The sequence below is a fragment of the Gossypium arboreum genome, chromosome 1, assembly GCF_025698485.1.
Source record: "Gossypium arboreum isolate Shixiya-1 chromosome 1, ASM2569848v2, whole genome shotgun sequence".
NCBI classification, from domain to species: Eukaryota; Viridiplantae; Streptophyta; class Magnoliopsida; order Malvales; family Malvaceae; genus Gossypium; species Gossypium arboreum.
In genome coordinates, this window is record NC_069070.1 from 122,915,355 (window position 1) to 122,935,858 (window position 20,504).

Genomic DNA, 20,504 nt, shown 5'->3' on the forward strand with positions numbered 1-20,504 from the left:
TGCGATGTATTGGTGATGGGTATATAACGCAGCTTAAGTAGTAAAGTCTTGTGCTATGAACGCATAAGCGGTAAAGAGTACATGTGTTGAGCTACCAAGGACGTAATAACCCCTAAAGAAGCTAGAGCAAGGCCTAATTGAAAATGAATCGAATTATTGATTGTGTCATAAAGACCCTTATGCCCCCGCCCAATCGTCCTCCGGAGGAATATGTGCTTCTAAAATATCTTTTATCTGTGACCAATTCGAAGTTAGTTCTATACATGTGACCCGCTATTAGGAAAAGAATTGCAATAGCTAAATGATGGTGTGCAATATCACCAACCATAAACTTTGCGTTTGTGGATGGAATCCCCGAGAAGGGTTAGAATGGCGCTCTCGATCCTTGGGAGGTACCAAATAAATGACTACTTGAATCGAGGTTTTGAGCATAAAGATTCCACTAACTTGAAAAAATGGGCCTACCCTTGGGGATGCGGTAATACATCTAAGAAATTATTCCATCGAACATATTCCCCGGGATCCGGGAATAGTGACATGGACTAAGTGCCCTGTCCAACCCAAGGAACTTACTCGAATAGTCCCGAAAATGATGATTGAGGCGAGATTCGGCGTTTTGAACCACGAAACGCTTCGGTTTCCATTTCGGTTGTAGGTGTAACCAACCCGCTATTAAGGATAGAACGAAAGAAATAATAGAAAAAGGGCTCCAGATAAAGATCTTCATTAGTACGTAACCCGATTGTATACCACCACCGATAAACACCGAGTAAGCGATATTCATGGACCAGAGCGCCCTCTAGTAAAAGCTTCCACCGGTTGACCAAAATGAGGATCCCAAATTGCATGAGCAATCGGCCTTACATGTAAAGGATCCTGTACCCATGCCTCAAAATTTCCCGCCAAGCTACATGAACAGATTCGGAAGTCCACGTAAAATTATTGCTAATTGCCCGGTGAGAAGCAAAAATATTCGATAAAGACGTTCTCATAATATCATCATGACTCTCGAAGTCATGCGCGGTAGCAATACCAAACCAAATACGACGAGTAGTGGGGTCCTGAGCTAATCCTTAACTAAACCTTGGAAATCTTAATGCCATAATGCCTTTCAAATCCTCCTAGCCATTATCCTACTGCAATAATTCTTGCTAAGAAGAATGCCCATGTTGTGGCAATTCCACCCAGAAGGTATTTCCAACCTAGGAATTAGATTTAGCATTAAACATCAACTCAAATATGGATGACATACATGGATTAAATTGTAAACATGTATATATCTACTCAAATCCAATTTGACCATGAGATAGGTTCATACATGTTTACGATTTGATTCATATATTTTAAATATGTTCTGTTTCATACCTAAATTGACATTTAATAACTAACTTGACTTTAGGTTAACGGAATGACATGATTAACACAATAAAAATACTTTAAGACTCAATTAAAATTTAATGATCAATTTAAAATCTTAACGATAATTGAGAGACATTTAGTGGAATTAATCTGGAATGACAAGACTTAAGAAAAAAAAAAAGGGAGGAGGAGGAATAAGGTTTGAGTAAATGTAAATTTAATTTCACTAGACTAATCAATTGAGTTAATGGTTCAATTGATTTTATCAGTTACTTAAATTTATAGAGCAAATTGTTATGAATCAGTAAATAAAAATTAAAATAAAAAATTAGTGATTAACCGATTGAATCAATTTACGGATTTTTAGTAAGTTTTTTTATTTTTAATTATTGTTGAATTGATGATGTGATCGGTTCAATCACCAATCCAATTTTACAACATTGATATTTCATTAAATGCAAAAAGGTTAAAATATACTATAAGTATCTGTACTTTTGAAGTTTTAGAATTTAGTCCCTATGCTTTTATTTTTAGGAATTTAGCTTCTTTACTTTTCAGATTTTAAAATTTAGGTTCAACTATTAATACTTTTAAATATTTTTTTGCTAAATTTGTTAGTATGATGTTTTGAAATAATAATAAAAATTCACTTGTTAGTTATGAAATTAAAAATGACGTTATAGTTTAATAAAAAAATTAAAGTGTTAACAATTTGACCTAAATATTGAAATATGAAAGATAAAAAACTAAATTCCTATAAACAAAAGTACAAAGATTAAATTCCAAAATTTTAAATAGTATAAGGACTTATGGTATATTTTAACAAAAAATATTTTTACAATTTAATTTTACATTTCGGTTTTTCTGGGAACATAAACCTATTCTATTTATAACCTCATTAAACTACTAATAATGGGTGGATTAAATGCAAAAACAACAATTTTGCTTCAAAATTAGTGGACTGAGGATGACATTGACCTGGTCAACCATGTTTCACCATGGATTCTTTTGAAAATTGAAAATTTTCTATCTTCATGCATACCCCCTTTTCTTTTTCTCTTTCTTTCCCACCAAACAAACAAAAAGTAAAACACAAAATCATCCAAATACCCCCCCTCACCTTTTCTTTTTTATGCCTTAGAAAAAGATAAATCTTTTTTTGAAGGGTTAATCTTCATGCCCTTCACAAATATGTCTCTCCCCATCTTCCTACTTTGGCTGGTTAGCATTCCCTTTTTGGCCCATTCGTCCCCTTCTCAGCCTAGAGGTAAGCATTACATACATGCATGCATGCATACATACATACATACATATATAACATATGTTTGTACATGTTAACACATTTTACTAATGGCACCATTGTTAATAGAGAAATAGATTGGGGATGTTAATATTTGAATTTTAAGATATTTCTTAAGAAATGGTTGCGAAAATTAATAATACATGCAAAGCAAAAGGCTTAGTTAAGGGGTAGCCAATGATTGGAGTTATAAAGCGGTATAATATTAACTTTAGTCCCTTTCAGTTATAAAGTTTTCAATTTAAGCCCTTTGTACACAATTCTTTTTACTTTTGGTCTCTCCAAGCTTTAACAGTTTTATTTTGATGCTCAATACTGAATTTTGGCTTCATTCGTGATGCAAAATCTCTTTAGGATTGGGGGCAAAGCCAAAATTGTGTTAGGGTTCGAAATAATATTAAAATTTCTTGGGGGCAAAGGCATAAAATTTATATTTAAAACAATGAAACTAAAATATAATTTTTTAAAAGGACTAAAAGAGCTATTTAACCATTTTAACCAAGGGACGCCAAAGCCCCAAAAATGGTAAATTGATTATATAATAACTTCAAAATTTATGAAATCACAAGTCAAAATTTGATAAAATTATTTTTTACCCTAAAAATTTTATTATTCATTTTAGTCCCCTAAAATATATTTTTTTCACCCCTTGCTACCCCTAATTAGAAAAAAGTCTAATCATACTAGTGTTGGACACTAACACCCAAGACCAAGTAAGAAAGCTTGATTTATGCAAATATTTGTGTGCCTTTTTAATTGTCCCGTACATGCATGCATGCATGGCCGACATTGATATATGCAGGCACGTTGGTAAGCTGTGGCTCGTCGACAAAACAGTCAATACCCGACACCAGCCTCAGTTACATCCCCGACGACGGCTTTATAAACGTTGGGAACAAAACAACTCTCGAAAGCAATGATTTGCTGCCGATCCTATCCACGCTACGATATTTTCCCCAGAAATCGGCGAGGAAATATTGCTATACGTTCCAAGTGATAAGGGGAGGGAAATACTTGGTGAGGACGATTTATTTTTACGGAGGTTTCGATGGAGGGAAACAGCCGCCAGTGTTTGATCAGATCATCGGAGGAACAAAATGGAGCGTGGTGAACACGACGGAGGATTACGCCAACGGGATGTCGTCGTATTATGAGATTATCATCGGAGCTCATGCGAAGACGTTGAGTGTTTGCGTGGCGAGAAGTAATCAAACGGCGGCGAATTCAAGCCCGTTTATATCCGCCATTGAAGTGCTCTCGTTAGAGGATTCCATGTATAATTCTACTGATTTTCGTACCCAAGCATTGGTCGCTGTTGCGAGAAGTGCGTTTGGGAATGAAGATAGCATAAGGTAATGATCAGTATTTTTGGAGTCGGAAAGGACCGGTCGGTTGGACCAAGAACCGACCGGGGTATCGGTTTGGAATACAAAGTCCTCATGTTAATTTCACACTTTGATTTTGTACAGCACATGAAAGATAATATTATAAGCTTCAAAAGATTTTTTTCGTGTGGTTAATGTGTTATCTTTTGAACCTAGCTTTCCAGATGATCCATACTACCGATTATGGCAACCATTCACAGACAAGAATGAAGTCGTTTCGACCCAAACAATTGTAAGCAGTTCGGATTTTTGGAACAAGCCACCGGAGAAAGCGTTCTCAAAGGCGATCGCCGGAGGTGTGGGGAAAAAACTCGAGATTCAATGGCCGTCAGGATCACTTCAGAGCACTAGATACTATGTTTCACTGTATTTCCAAGACAATCGGGCGGCGAGCGCCAATGCTTGGAGAGTGTTCAGTGTTGCGGTAAATGGGAAGACTTTTTACAATAATCTTAATGTCTCAACTGGCGGCGTGACGATTTATTCAGCGGCGTGGCCATTGTCGGGGCCGACTACAATTACCTTGACTCCTGACGCTAAAAGTTCTGCCGGGCCGTTGATCAATGCCGGTGAAGTTTACCAGATTCTGCCTTTTGGTAGAAGGACTCTTGCAAAAGATGGTAGTTTTTTTTCCCGTACGTTTAATAGTTGAATATGGATACAAAGATATTATTTCTCAAAAAAATTTATCAAAGTAAGAGTATCACAGAGGTACTTATTTTAGGAGCTTTTTACTGAAAAAATACAAATTATTCTTATTAGATCAAAGAGCAAATTAACGATTCTATTAAAAGTTACATCTATTTCTACGGTTAAGAGTTGGTACCTATACCTTAGCATGAGGTACACGTGACACACCAAGTGTCATTATCTGGTTATTCTATCAATTATGCCTGCTTTTAATAGTATAGATAAATGAATTTTTTAATAGAAATGACCAAATTGCTCTTTGACCTAAGTACATGAACTAATTTATTTATTTTTTTAATAAATGAGGCAAAATACAATCTGCTTCTTAATATAATGGTCGTTATGATACTTTTACCTATAAATAACCTATCAATTCTAACTCAAACTAACCCAAACCTAGATAGACTAGAGCTCAAAACAATCTAGATATGAAGTGAGTAGAATTTGAAATGATTTGAACCCCTATGACCTCAACTTGAAATTTTGAGCCTTTAACTTGAATTACTGGAACTTGAAACAACCCAAACCGAAATGATTGTTTAATACCCAAATTGATCCAACCCAAAATCAATTGTATCCACCCAATTAACATAAACACGTTAATAGCATCCAAAATGCAATGCGTAACGTATTTTAAAGTGATATGAAAAAGAATTGATCAATTTAATCATTGTCGTGTTTTGGATTTTGATTTTTCTTGGTAAAAGTATCGTAGAATTTTTTGTATTAGGAGTTAGATTACATTTAGTTCCTTATTTTAAAAATAGGCAATTAAGTCCTTATACGTTAGACCAAAGAGCAAATTGGTTCTTTCTGTTAAAAATTTCATCTATTTCTACTATTAAAAACTGGTATGATGGAAAGAATAACTAGACAGTTACACGTGGATTCTACTCATTCTAGCATACAAGGACCAATTTTAACAGTAGCAATAGATGGAATTTTTAATAGAATGACCCGTTTGCTCATTGATCCAACATACATGTCTAATTTGTCTATTTTTTAGTAAATGGCAAAAAATACAATCTGTAACTCTTAATACAAAGATTTCCATGATACTTTATTTTTACTGATATTTCTTTTATTCATTTTAAAACACGAAAAGTCGAGTTTTTTTAACTTAGTGATATTTTTTACTAATTTTAATAATATGAATGCTTTTTTGGATTTCCTAGTGGCGGTAATGGAGGAACTGGCTAGAAACCTCGACAACCCTCCACTTGATTGGGTAGGTGATCCATGCTTGCCCCAAGAAAACTCATGGACCGGAGTTTCTTGTTCCGTAAAAGATACCGTTGCTAGAATTATCTCTTTGTAAGTTATTTCGTGTTTTCATTTTTTTTATATTATGCATGTCTATTTTACGTTTCATGTTTGAGGTTTGTAGTTGTACATCTCAATAATATTATCTTGAAGATTCGAACTTAGGTTCTCTTCTTGAGAGTGCAATGTTTCTAACATTCATATCTAATTTTTAGTTACTCAACTTGGTAATGAGGTATATTTTGGTATTTGTATATTTTTTTTATCTATATTGGTACCTAAACTTGACAACTAAATTTATTTTGATCATTGAACTTGAAAATATAAAAGTTTGACGGCATTACACTATGAGATTATGCCTAATTTTCAAGTAATGATATGACATAATCCTAGAGGGACTAGTGTTTTAATAACTGAACCAATGATTGAATCAATCAGACTATCGGTTCTCGATTCAATCAGTTTGATCAGTTCAACTACTAAACTAATAATAATTAACTAATTAAAATTTCATAGAAAAAATATTAAATCGATTCAACTACTGGTTTTTGTCCTTTTTTTTATACTAATTTTTGAACGGTTTTTTATTCAATCAATTCAACCTCTTTGATTGAACCAGTATACTGGTTGGTTCTTGGTTCAATCAGTCCAAACGATCAAAATCTAGTCTCATTCTAAAAGCACTAGTCATATCATCAAATCTTAACAGAATATAAGTTTAGGGACCAAAAATAGATCTAGTTGTCAAGTTCATGTACCGAATTGAATAAAATAACATAGGTACCAAAATGAACCTGGTTATCAAGTTCAGAGGCTAAAAACTATATTATCTCAAAAATTTTGAACATACTTATATCAAACACGAAGGCACATACCTATATTCAACACTCGTATTTGAGTATGAATAAGCATAATATCTAAAAAAATGTGCTAACTTCCTTTTAATTTCTTGATGATATGAAGGGATCTTTCAAATGCTGGGATATCTGGCACTCTACCTCTAACTGTAGACAATTTATCTGCACTCCACCATCTGTAAGTAGACTAGCTTCTTCCATTATGTTAGAGATGTGCATTCATTTGGTTCGGTTTTAAAATTTTGGAAATTAATTAAAACAAAAAAATTTAAGTAAAATTGTTTAATTGAGAAAAATAATCGGTTAAATCAAGTAAGTCAATTAGTATCATATTCATTAATTCGTTAACTGAATTTTTTTGTTTGCAGTTGGTTAGGGGGAAATAAATTCTCTGGTTCGATCCCCGAAATGAATTCTTTGCTTAAGCTTGAAACTTTGTATGTTCTTTGACAAAAATGTCCCCTCTTACATGTTCTTATTTGGTTAAATTATGTTTTAATCTATTCACTATACTCAAAATTTTAATTTAGTCCTTATATTTTAATTTGACATAAGTTAGTCTCTCTATTTTAGTAATATTATCAATTGGGCCAAATAGTTAATAGTGTTAATTGTTCCGGTCAAAATGATAGTGTGAATTTTTTTCGAAAACACACCTTCCAAGATCAGAAAAGAAAAATCAAGTCAACAGATGGATTGGAAAATGGTGTTTTCAAGAAGAAAAAAAATCCACATTAATATTTTAACTAGAATAATTAACTATTTTAACTATTTTAATTGACTAATAAATTTATAAAAATAGAAATATCAAATTATACTAAATTAAATACAGAGATTAAATTTCAAATTTAAATACGGTAGAGAAATTAAAACCATAATTTGAGTAGCTTTTTTTTCCTCAATTGATTTGATTGCATTTGACATCTATGTATTTTGTTCATGGTTTTCCACGGAAGGCATTTGGAGAACAACAATTTTACTGGGGAAATCCCTCAATCATTAGGGGAACTTCCTTCTCTTCGTGAAGTGTAAGTATTATATGTAAAACCGCTAATTAATATCATGTTTCATTCGATCGTTAAGTTAAAAAATAATAGAAATTTTTTTATATAAAATCAATAAAAATACTCATATTGTGAGATTTGATCTTAAAATAATATAATATTCGATTTTATAATTTCAACTAAAATCTTATTTGATTCTTACATAATTTTTTAATAAACGATTGATTTTATTGAAATTTTAACAGGTTACTTCAGAACAATAACCTTGAAGGTTCAGTTCCTGAACAACTTGCAACGAAGCAGGGTCTAAAACTTCAGTACGATAATCTTACTTCATCTTTATATTCGATATTTATAATTGACGCATAATTGAAGATGAACATGGAGATATAACTCTCCAAAGACCTTTCCAATTGAACTATCCAACACACATATAGAAGTGTCCATTGGCTAGACTAGGTTGTGGTCAAGTTCCAAAAAAGAAATCAATTCTAAGCTTATTTTCGGCCTAGCTCGAGACATGAAAATCCTTGACCAAGTTTGAGCTAAGCCTATTGGGTCGGGCGGACCACTCAACGCATGGATAGAATCTAAAATCAAATGACTTAAACTCGAAAATGACCAAAATAAAAGATGATCTGAACTCAAAATAACTTGAAACCTTAAAATCAAAATTGACCCAACCCGCCCGATTAACCAGTCTACTCTAAAGATCTTCTAAGAAATACCCATATCGAACATATATTCATTTTCATTCTATAATCACACTTAAATCCGAGTAATCGAAAATCTCAAACCAATCCGATTTACTTCATCCAAAGCTTATGACAAAGTATTGAGTCTCATTGATTGTGCTTTCTATTTTCAGGGTGTCTCCTGGAAACCACCTTTCAAAATGAGTGAAAATGGATCTAAAACAGCTACCAAAGTCTCATCACCAAACAAATGATGTAATTTTTTTTTTCAAGCAATGATATTAAAATCCAGCTCAATGGAATATTGTATCTACATAATAAATGTTTTAATACAATATTCAAATATTTAGTATTATTTATTACACCAGATATTAAATTATATAATATTAAAATTTCTAGAAATTGTGTTACTTAAATTATATAATATTAATATTATTTACTAATGTATAGTAAAATTGTATTTTAACCCTTCAAAATGAAAACAAATTAATATTTTTCCTTTCAAAATGATGAATCATAAGTTAATACAATATAAAACCAAGGACTAAGGTAAAAAAAAAAATTTAAGGACAGAATTGAATTATAAATTATTTGGGTTAATTTATAATTTTATAATTTTTCAATGGATCATAAAAATAGTTTTACCATCTTGGGGACGGGGTTCAAGACCCCAATCTGCCCTCCATTATCTTCGCTCCCAGATAAAACTACACTTTGACCTTTTTAAATTTTATGATTCAATTTTGATTTGACTACAAATATTTTTTTACTTCGCCTTTAAATGGAAGTGTTTTGCCATTCAATTGGTAACCACGTTAACTTTTTGTTCAAGTGAATTGATGATCTTAATTTTTAAGATCGTGGAATTCTAGTCCGAAAAATTTTAATTTTTTATTTGAACTTGAGTTAAGTCGAGTTTAAGTTAACCCCAAATAAACTAATTATTTTATTTTCATTATTCAAGAAAATAAAATTTTATAAAATTAATACTTTTATATTTTATGATTAAATTTAAATAAAATTTCATTATCATCAAATAGTAATGTGGACGGAAATTAAGAAAAGAATGGAGTTTACCATAAAGCAAGTCTACTTGTGTAAACATTGTAAGAATTACGGAACTCACAATTTTATTTTGACATAATAGATCAAATAAAACACATTTCAATTTTATAAAAAATTATTTTAGTTTTTTTTTAAATTTTTATATCTTGTAGCCCTTAAATTAGTATTTTTAGTCAAAACACCAAATAAAAAATTAATATTTACTAACTTTACAGACGTGACAATTCACGTTTATTTCATATCAATAATTAATACATAGTATAATCGATATTAGTTACCATCCACGTTGTATAATCAAAATATGTTTGATTATATAATAAATTCATATTTATTTTATAAAACAAATATATTTAATAATTTTGAATAAATAGAGTTACATGATATGGAAAAATAATTACAACAAATAAAAAATAAGTCAATAGTCAATATTCAACAAAAAAATAGAGACTTGTCCATTTTTTCCAAAGAGAAAAATGTATTTTCCATCTTGGACCTATAATTTCCTTGATTGAAAATAGACATGTGTTACATATGAGTCTATTAATTTTTTAATATATATAATTTTTTTAAAAATAGTATATTTATATAATTAAAATTGAATATATCGAAAACGAATATTAAATATAAATAATTCAAAAATAAATGAAGATCGAACCAACATAAAAAAAAATTATTCCAGAGGTTGAACTTAAATTCCAAAGCTGAGGAAAAAAAATTCCAAAGGATAGTAATTAACTTTTCTAAGATTCTTGTTTCATATTTTTCAAAGGACTTAGTGGCAAGATTATCATAGTGTATAGTATGAGAGTTTCGATTTAAATATTTAATATCATTTATTAAACCTGTTCAAAGGTCGGAATGTATGTCTAAAACTTATGAGATTTTTGATAAAAAAAATTTAAGTTCGGAAAATGTACTTAGATAATAAAAGAAAACTTATTTATCTTGAAATTTTGGGTGTTTTAAATTTTATGTTAGTTGATGACTAAAAAAGACAAAATTGAATAATTGAATGACCATTTTGTAATTTTTCATCATTGAGTGATCAAAAAGGAAAAAGGACATAGTTGGGTGACTAATATTGTAGTTTGCCCTATATTTGTATATATTACGTAATTTGTATCATGTAAAGGTATTTTTTGATGGGTTACTAGAGTTGTCCATGGAAAAAAAAACTCGATACTATTTTGAATATTAAATCTAAATTTAAGTATCAAATTGGGATAAAATTTTCTAGTATCAAATTGAATATTGAAATTCAAATTAGATACCAAATAGTATATTAAAATGTATAAAAGGATTAAATTGAAATTTCATCATCTTAAACGATAAAATACAATTTTACCATTACATTAACTTATATAATTTTAAAATTTTAAAGAGACTAAAATAAAATTATGCCATTTTGATTCCTCCTCCACCCTTTGGCGCCATCCAATATTCAGTAAATACAAAAACATAATGACAAGTGAATTTGATTCAAATTATATATATATACTATCCAAATAAATAATTTTATATTTACTATAAATAATCTAACATTACCTTGAAAATCAAAGCGTAGCGGTCAAACAGTTAAGCATTTTCATAGCTCTTAACAATAGTGATTTACAAAGAAACAATGGAGCTTAAACCTGGCTTATCAGCTTTGATCACCGGCGGAGCTTCCGGCATCGGTAAATTTTTTGAAATCTTTACTTTCTTTTTCCTTTTTTATTTTTTGAAACAAAAAGATTTAGTATCATATTTGTTTTCGGAGGATCTATAAACTTGATTCAATGTGGTCGATTGTAAAGCGGATCGAATGAAGTAACTCGATTGATTTTATTGAATTTTACGTAGGTAAAGCGTTGAGCTTAGCTTTGGCGAGGAAAGGATTATTTGTGACAATCGTAGATTTCGCTGAAGAGAAAGGGAAAGAAGTTGCTTGTTTAGTTGAGAAAGAGAAATCCGGATTCCATGAAAAGTTAGAGTTTCATTCTGCTATTTTTGTTAAATGTGATGTTACAAATCCAAGTAAGTTCGATTTGAAGTTTTCTTTGTTTATTACTTGCTTGATCATTTTCTTCAAAGTACGTATTTTAACATACACTCACTTGATTTTGATTTTTACAAATAGGGGAATAACTTTAGCATTTGAGAAAATGATTGTGTTACTAATCCAAATAAATTCTTTTCTCTTTTAAGTGTCTTATATCTCGTATTCAAACATATATTCATTGGCAAATAGGAATTTACATTTGAGAAAATTATAATTTCTAATTCAAGCATATGCGTTTGATATTTATTTATATTTATATCAGGTACATTTTTATTATATACTCATTTGATTTCAATTTTCGTCAATAAAATGTATAGCTTTAGTGTTTGAGAAAATGATAGATACTAATCCAAGTAAAACCAATTTGATCCTTTGTTTATAACTTGCTCGATCATTTTCTTCAATGTACTCCTATCCAGTACATAATTAAAAATATATATTCATTTGATTTTTATTTTCTTAAATAGGAGATATAACTTTGGCATTTGAGAAGCATGTGGCTACATATGGAGGATTGGATATTTGTATTAACAGCGCCGGCATCGGCAATCCAGTGCCATTTAAGGATGATCAAACTGATGGGACCAAGACATGGAGGCACACCATTAATGTCAACCTTGTAGCAGTTATTGATTGTACTCGACTCGCTGTAATGCTTCCACTATGACTAATTTTTCTGCAGTTTTTGCTTTGATAATAGTCCTAATTTGCAGCAATGGATTGATTGTTTACGAGTTTTTTTTAACAGATTAAAACTATGCAAGCTCAGCAAAAGCCAGGGGTGATCATTAATGTAGGGTCCTCTGCTGGTCTTTATCCATTGTTCTTGGGCCCCGTCTACTCTGCCTCAAAAGGTTTGCATTCATTATTGCCTCCGTGTCACTGTTTTCAATTCATTGATCTTCAGTCAAAATGCATAATTTCATTCGGTTTTATCAACAACACTTTTTTATGAATCAATATTTTATTTTTCTATTAAAAATTAAACAGTTTAGTTTTGTGTTAAATCAAAGAATAAATTATTCTACTTTGTTAAAAAAATTATCTACTTGTATTATTAAAAATTTATGTAGCTGATGTAATAATCGGACAATGTTATGTGACGTGTCACGCGCACATTATATTAATGTACATGAATCAATTTTTAACCATAAAAATAGATGAAATTTTTAATAAAAATTTTAATTTATTCTTTAATTTAAAGACTAATTTTTCTAACTCTAAAGACAAAACCTTCATAATTTATTTATTGTCTTATTTAAATCCTCGGCTCTAATAAATTTATCAGATTATTTGCAGAGATTAGTACGAGAAAGGGAAAACGCATATATTCAGAATGAGTTGGTGTTAATAAATATCTTAACGAAAGGGGTCTATGTGTATAACACATTTATGAAATTTGACGAATTGCTTAAAATATTTGTTTTCCAGGAGGTGTTATCATGTTTACTAGATCACTAACTCCTTACAAACGTCAAGGAATACGTGTCAATGTTCTTTGCCCTGAGGTAAAAGAATCTTTATTTAATTTTAAGATTTTGGATGTTCATAATTAGCATTAGCCTTCCGAAAACTGTTTCTCTTAATATGATTTGCCTTCGAACTTTGATGTAGTTTGTTCGAACAGAGATGGGAGAAAAAATGGACCCCAAATTGATTTCACTAATGGGAGGCTTTGTGCCAATGGAAATGGTGGTGAAAGGTATATATTTTGGGATTTTGCTAATAAGTGCCTCAAAGTAAATCTATTTAAGAGTCGGGCTAAATAATTTGTAATTTTAATCAATTTGATCTACTTTGAATTATTATTCAATAAATTATTATTATTATTATTCTTTAAAATTATTAATATTTTATTATTTTTAAATGGATTAACTACAAAATTGACTTTTAAACTATACCATCTTTCACTTAGAAACATAATTTTTTTTGACAAAAGAAGTATTTAAATTTTCAATTTCGTCATTTTCCCCAAAATGTATGATGTCCTGTAATAATGTGCCATGTGTCACATCTTTATTGGTTGACATTGTATTTTGAGTAGAATGAAAGGAAATTAATAGTTTAATATCACTTTTGGGAAAAAATTACTTAAATGAATGAATTGATATAATTTGATAGCCAATTTTATATTCAATCTACTATTGAAATAATAAATAAACTTTTTATTTAGTCCAAATGAGATACAATTTGAGATTATATACTATAAAATTATAATAAGTTCTTTGCCATCTATCTCAAAGGACATCTTTAATACAATATTATCATAACTAATATACTAAATTAAAAATAAATTTATCTTAACTTGAATGAAAATAGTTAAAACTCTTATTAGATACTTATTTGGTATAAATTTAAACTGTCTTACTCTTATTTTTTACCCTTAATATTGTATCAAAATAAACTTAGAAAATTTTGTATATCCTGATCTTATTAATGTAACTTCTCATACTATAATTGTAGTTCAGGTATAATATACTTATATAAAGCATTGGTATAATAATGAAATCAAAATCTAGATTTTGCCCTTCTAATAATTTCTGGTAACTCTCTATGCACGTATGCATAATATTTCTAGGTGCTTTCGAGCTTATCACTGATGAAAGCAGAGCTGGTTCTTGCCTATGGATTACAAACCGCCGAGGACTGGAGTATTGGCCTACTCCAGCTGAAGAAGCAAAATATACTGTGCGTTCTTCCTCAAGTTCCAGGAACGACATGATCCCGTTCCAAGCTCCTTTAGGTTTCCAACTTCCTCACAACTTCAAGAAACTGTAAGTAAAAAAAATCTCATAATTTCTTCGCCAGCTTAAACATAGATTCAGTTCTTGCATGGCTTCTGAAAGCTACGGTTTTAGGACAACATGTAAGAGTCTTGAAAGCGTAGCTTCGAAGTTTTGGGAACAATTTATTATCAGGTTAATAAGGACATGATCTTTAAAATTGAACATTGGTACGAGAATATGATATTCAAATGTATGAAAATTTTAAAAATATTGAGTAGACTCGTATCCAACATATATTCGTTATCAGTACTCATCCCAAGTAACAGATTTAATAAATATAGGATGCTTGTTTATTGGTTTATTAAAGATACTGACCTGGACCTTTCTGCTCTTCCTCTTCAGTGTTGTGCATACATTGAGTCACCATTTTCGTGATTCAACCCATATAATAAGTGCACCATTGAAGCTTCCTCTTGAACCAGACCAAGTTCTTCTGAAAGTCATTTATGCTGGTGTAAACGCAGGTGATGTAAGTTTTTTTATTATGCTTTTTCATTTATGATTCATTTGATTTTCCCTTTACCCTTTTCTTTAATTAATTTCTTCTCTGCACTCACCTTTTGATCTCATTACTCCCGAGTATAAGAATCCTGTATAATTGTACGTCTATTTGATATATAAATTGTACACACTGTTCTTATTTGTGTGCTTTTTGAATAATATGTTACACACAGGTGAACTTTAGCGCAGGTCGGTATTTTCAAGGGACCAAGGAAGAAATTAGTTCCCTTCTTCCATTTGATGCTGGATTTGAGGTGAAGAAATAAAATATTAATTAAATGTCAAAAATTAGAAATGGTAGTGGATTGGATATCCGCATTAAAATATTAATTTAATGGTCAATTAAGCAGATATCCTATGATTATGGTTCAATTTTGCTGTTACAGGCAGTGGGAATAATTGCTGCCATTGGAGATTCTGTAAGAAATTTGAAAGTTGGAACTCCTGCTGCACTCATGAGTTTTGGAAGTTATGCTGAATTTGTGAAGGTATAACATCAATTTTATTTTTATTATGTTTATAAAGGTCTTGTTTCATCATCTATTTCAATCTCCCTTTTAACCATATTTATATTATTAAATAATTATTGGATATTGCAACTAAACATAGGTTCCTTCAAAGCACATACTTCCCATTCCAAGACCTGATCCAGAAATTGTTGCTTTGCTTACTTCAGGATTAACAGCATCAGTCGCTTTAGAAAAAGTACGTTTCTATAGCAATTTTTTTTCTTATTTTAGATGATTACTTTTGGTTAACTGCACCAGTAATTTTTCAATTATTAGTAAATTTTTTTTGGTCATCTAATTATGAAAAGTTTAACTCGGAAGGTATGTAAACATTCATATTTGGTGCATATAACATCATGGTTATAAGAATATGATCCTCTAAAAATTTTCCAAATATATTAAAGGACTTAAAAAGAAATCAACCATATTAAACATATACCATTTCCAATACACACTTCCAGATTCGAGTAACTTAACTACCGATCCCCTTTTTTATCTTATAGGCTGGTCAGATGAAATCCGGACAAGTTGTCCTTGTAACTGCTGCTGCAGGTGGGACTGGGCAATTTGCAGTCCAGGTTTGTTTTGAACTCAGTGATAATTCTCCAGTAGTTGAATTTGTATATGTAAGAAACTATGAGCATATAAAAATTTACATAAACAGATAACTCTTTAAGTATTATTACAATACAAAAGTTAATTTGAACACAACGTGAATGTGTTTTATCATATCGTTTGTTTACTAAAGTCTAAGCGTCTTGAAGTACTCATTTAATGTTTCGCACATATTCGAATACGGTACATAATATAATCCTCTAAATATATAAAAAAAAAATTTAAAATTCAGCAGTTTTATGTTGAACACGTACAAGTTTCTGACTCTCATCTTGAATCCTATTAACATAGGCTTTATTCCATACTCGTCTTAGTTTTATTCATACTGAATTATAATATTTCATTAATTTTCCAAAACATCTTCAAATTATATATTTTATATGACCATATTTTACATCTTCAAAGATATATGTCATGATAATACGGTTTGTTTCATAGATTCAACAAGATTTTGCCCCCTGGATTTATCTTTTCTGTATGCTTTTATAGCATCTTTTAATAAGAGAGACATTTGCAGCTTGCAAAGCTTGCAGGAAATAAGGTCGTTGCGACGTGCGGAGGAAAAGAAAAGGCAAGGCTTTTGAAAGAATTGGGGGTTGATCGAGTCATAGACTATAAAGCTGAAGATGTCAAAACGGTATGTATCTGAAATTCTTTTCAATTGTTCTGCTTTTTTTCGGACACCCACCTACAGTGAAACTCACAACCGAATTCGAGTAAACATAGATTGGAAGTTGGAACTCTCAAACTATTGCATCCTTTTAATCATCATCCATGGCCAAACTTCTGAGATTAATCTCAACACTCTCTTCCATGACTAAAGATCTCAGCTGCCATCATTTATCATCATCCATACAATGTCCCATCTTCTTGAGACTGATCCCACCACAGTTTTCATAATTTCTGCATTTGGTTGGTTTCATGAAAAGAACAATCTGACTTTTAGTCTTTCAGGCTCTCAAGGAGTTTCCTAAAGGAGTCGACATTGTTTATGAATCTGTTGGTGGGAACATGTTTGATTTGTGTCTTGATGCTTTGGCTATTCGTGGACGACTCATTGTGATAGGATTAATCTCTCAGGTTATTATTATTACTAATGAGATTAAAATTTTAAAAGGAAGTTACTGTTCTTATTTTGTTGCCTTTGACCATAACTTTTAGTTTTTAACATCATTTACAGCTTCTGATGTTCTACTTCTTATTTACAGTATAGAGGGAAAAATGGGTGGACGCCATTAAACTACCCAAGACTTGAGAAGCTTTTGTCCAAAAGCCAAAATGTGGTATGTAGTCTGTAAATTTTGCGGATGTGACTCTTCATTTCTCTTAAACTATTTGTGTTTGACATTTTTGTCTTAAATACTTTCGGTATAACCTCAAAATTCGTGTATCCATGCGGTGTTTGTGTATCATTGGAGATAGAAACGACTAGCTTCAGAGAATATGAAAAAAAAGACAATATTGTAGCCAAATACATATAGATTTAGGATAATTCATTGAGCTAATGTTTCCCATTTTCCGGTTATCGCGAATTTTGTGGTTTCGATCCTATCGTATATGTTTATACATCTTCGCACTTTGGCATTTCAAATCTTGTGGTTTGATACTTTGATTGAATTGAAAATAGCTTTTGTTTTTCAGTCTGGCTTTGTCCTGGTACAGTATGGCCATTTATGGAAAGAACACCTACTTAGACTGTTTCATCTTTACTCTTCAGGAAAGCTTAAGGTAATACATATATCCTGTTCTGTGTTTGATATACTTCTAGGAAACCTTTCCTAACATGCTGTAATTCGATTCTACCAGGTTGTAATAGACCCGAAAAGATTTTCAGGTTTGCATTCGGTTCCGGATGCTGTTGAGTATCTGCATTCGGGTAAAAGTACTGGCAAGGTGAGCACAAATTTTCAATAAATTGGGAGCATTCAAGTAAACCAACCTAGACCTCTAATGTGTTTATTACTGTCAAAATTCTGTAGGTTGTCGTTTGCATCGATCCAAGCTTTGAACATCAAATGGCTAAGTTATGATTTGAAGCCAATGAAATTATCGTTCATTGTTCATCCCTACCGGGTACAATCTTAAACTATTTGCATCTTATATCAAAAAATTATTATTCATAGATAGCAGAAGTTATGCTCATCTGTAGTGGTTACTTGGTTAGAATAAAGGAACTGTAGATGGCATTGAATTGCTGTTGTTGTTGCTGTTTTCTTTTTTTTTCTTTTTTTCTTTTTTTTGTGTATGAGACAAATTCTGAGAAAAATGTACTGCTAAATGATACCATATATCATAGTGCACAAAGATATTGCTTGGTGGCATTGACCACCTTCTTGTATTGGTCTTTAGCTTTGTAATGACATTATTGATATGAATGAATGACATGTGCATTTTTTTCACTGTTTGCTCGTTTGATTACAGTTTGTGTGTGTTTTAATTATACACATTTTTTTTATAGAAATAATATTATTTTTCGGCTTAAACTTGAAATTTGAAAATTAGGTTTAGTTTTATATTTGTACATTTTTTTATTCACTTTAATATATAAACTTTGCAACTAGATTCATTTTAGTCCTTAAACTTAAAAAATATAAAAGTTCGATGATAGTGTTTTAATAACCAGATTAGTAGTTAAATCAATTAGACACTGGTTCTCATTTAATCGGTCAATTTGATCAGTTCAACTACTAGATCAATTGTAATTAAATAAATAATTAAAATTTAAAAAAAATATTAAACTAGTTCAACCTGTTCAACAACTGGTTTTTGCTTCAATTTTTTATTTTTACCAGTTTCAAGTTATTTCCGATTCAATTGGTTCAATCCTTTTATTTGGACCAGTATATCGATCGATTTTCGATCCAATTGGTCTGACTGACCAATCCAGTCATGTTCCAAAAACTCTGGTCATATCATCAAATCATGACGAAATCTAAGTTTAGGGACCAAAACGGAACTAGTTCTCAAATTTTAGTACCAAAGAGGACCAACAAAAAAATACTCAAGTACCGAAAAATTCATAAGCCAAAAATTATATTCATTCCTCTTTTATATTAAAAAAGGTTGTATTATATAGTTATAGATAAAGGAAAATAATGAAAGAGATCCTAACCCGATATTACTGTTGAATCTCAATGACCTGAGATCAAACTCTGTTAACTTCCTTGTACAACATAGAGGCAATTCAAAAGCCTATGACATGGAATTCATGAAGATATACACTTGATACACTATCTTCTTCACAAAATACTATCTGTTGTTGTGCTTGAGATATTTGCAAAAGGTTTGCCATCACCAATGGAACATGTTCCATTACAAAAGCTATTAAGTGGCCAGTGTCACCAAGGTGCATCGGCCATTTCTTGAAACAGAGCCTTGAACCGATCACGTAGAAAGCCGACTTTCATGCCTAAATTTGAGAAAACTGTGGTGGGAAGTTGTAAGCTTGGCTTCTCTAATGGCCTCCACGATGTTGATTGTCTCGGCAATGACCCCGGCCACCAGTTCGCAGTTAAGTACCTCGAGAAGATTACTTTTGATCACAGCAAAGTTCATAGTACTTCATCTGCAGGTACTTGGAAAACTTAGAATCTATGATTAAACCTTAATGCAAGTGTTAAAATCCTTGAAACTCTTCACTTTTTTAAAATAAAAAACGGATTCCGAAAGCCTGATTCGGTCCGAAACTTCGGAACCGAGATAAATTCACAGTTGGTCCAAGGTCAGAACCGTAGAGTGTGAGGTCATTTCTATCTTCTATTTTTCCTACACAAAGGTCACAACCTTCGTGTATTCATGTCATGTTTATGTATTATTAGAGATAGAAAAGGCCTCTAATGTGTTGATAGTACAGTCAATTTCTATAGGTTGTCATGTTTGCAATGATTCAAGCTTTTAAAATGGCTAAGTTATGGAGTGAAGCTGATGAAATTATTCTTCATCTTCAGGTAAAACCTTAAACTATTTGCTTCTCATATCCAAATATACTCATTCTACATAGTTAGGTTATAGCATATTTTTCACTCTTGTTAAAGGTATCGTGTCTGATACTCCAGAGTCCAGCATATATTTAGACTTGGATATACCAACATAAAGATATTATTAGACTTGATCATAGCCAAGTTTAGTTCGGGGCGTGCTAATGTAAAATTTTGTACTCGTTTTTTGGGCACGGGCCTAAACTTAGGTCTGACTCAAAAATGAGCTTAAAATTCTGCCCAATTCAAGCCCAGATTAAAAATCCTAAACCCGAGCTTAGTCCGCTCATATTACTTTTTTAGATTATTTTTTATATAAAAAAATTTTAAAAATATAATATATCAAATACACTAAAAAAATTAAAAAAAATGTTTCCTAATAAATTGAAAATACATTAAAAAAATCTTTATGCTTAAATAACACTAACAAAGTTGCAACTTAGCAAGCAAATACCTT

General features: G+C 31.1%; 3 protein-coding genes across 6 annotated transcripts in view; all 3 read left to right on the plus strand.

Moving 5' to 3' along the window:
• Positions 1 to 20,504, plus strand: part of LOC108483784 (uncharacterized) — an 84,066-nt gene that overhangs the window by 52,411 nt on the left and 11,151 nt on the right. The window lies entirely within an intron of this gene.
• On the plus strand, positions 2,331 to 8,955 carry LOC108481311 (putative leucine-rich repeat receptor-like serine/threonine-protein kinase At2g14440). Its single transcript, XM_017784463.2, has 9 exons — positions 2,331 to 2,626; positions 3,462 to 4,011; positions 4,201 to 4,664; positions 5,910 to 6,048; positions 6,961 to 7,032; positions 7,223 to 7,291; positions 7,811 to 7,882; positions 8,104 to 8,175; positions 8,727 to 8,955. The coding sequence occupies exons 1-9, from the start codon at positions 2,536 to 2,538 to the stop codon at positions 8,755 to 8,757; spliced, it is 1,560 nt and encodes a 519-aa protein (XP_017639952.2). The 5' UTR covers positions 2,331 to 2,535; the 3' UTR covers positions 8,758 to 8,955.
• On the plus strand, positions 11,169 to 18,463 carry LOC108482667 (uncharacterized). The gene is made up of 18 exons (XM_017785790.2): positions 11,169 to 11,294; positions 11,461 to 11,634; positions 12,127 to 12,308; positions 12,408 to 12,513; positions 13,091 to 13,167; positions 13,274 to 13,361; positions 14,238 to 14,433; positions 14,788 to 14,914; positions 15,120 to 15,200; positions 15,333 to 15,434; positions 15,556 to 15,651; positions 15,959 to 16,033; positions 16,588 to 16,707; positions 17,025 to 17,150; positions 17,279 to 17,353; positions 17,712 to 17,798; positions 17,877 to 17,963; positions 18,050 to 18,463. The coding sequence occupies exons 1-18, from the start codon at positions 11,240 to 11,242 to the stop codon at positions 18,098 to 18,100; spliced, it is 1,905 nt and encodes a 634-aa protein (XP_017641279.1). The 5' UTR covers positions 11,169 to 11,239; the 3' UTR covers positions 18,101 to 18,463.

What these genes read in the sequence shown, in the direction of transcription:
- LOC108481311 (XM_017784463.2), top strand. Translation starts at nt 2,536, where the DNA reads ATGCCCTTCACAAATATGTCTCTCCCCATCTTCCTACTTTGGCTGGTT. An exon ending in GTCCCCTTCTCAGCCTAGAG is followed by an intron (nt 2,627 to 3,461) that starts GTAAGCATTACA and finishes TGATATATGCAG; the next exon opens with GCACGTTGGTAAGCTGTGGC. An exon ending in AAGCAGGGTCTAAAACTTCA is followed by an intron (nt 8,176 to 8,726) that starts GTACGATAATCT and finishes TTCTATTTTCAG; the next exon opens with GGTGTCTCCTGGAAACCACC.
- LOC108482667 (XM_017785790.2), top strand. Translation starts at nt 11,240, where the DNA reads ATGGAGCTTAAACCTGGCTTATCAGCTTTGATCACCGGCGGAGCTTCC. An exon ending in ATGTGATGTTACAAATCCAA is followed by an intron (nt 11,635 to 12,126) that starts GTAAGTTCGATT and finishes TTTCTTAAATAG; the next exon opens with GAGATATAACTTTGGCATTT. An exon ending in CTGGGCAATTTGCAGTCCAG is followed by an intron (nt 16,034 to 16,587) that starts GTTTGTTTTGAA and finishes AGACATTTGCAG; the next exon opens with CTTGCAAAGCTTGCAGGAAA.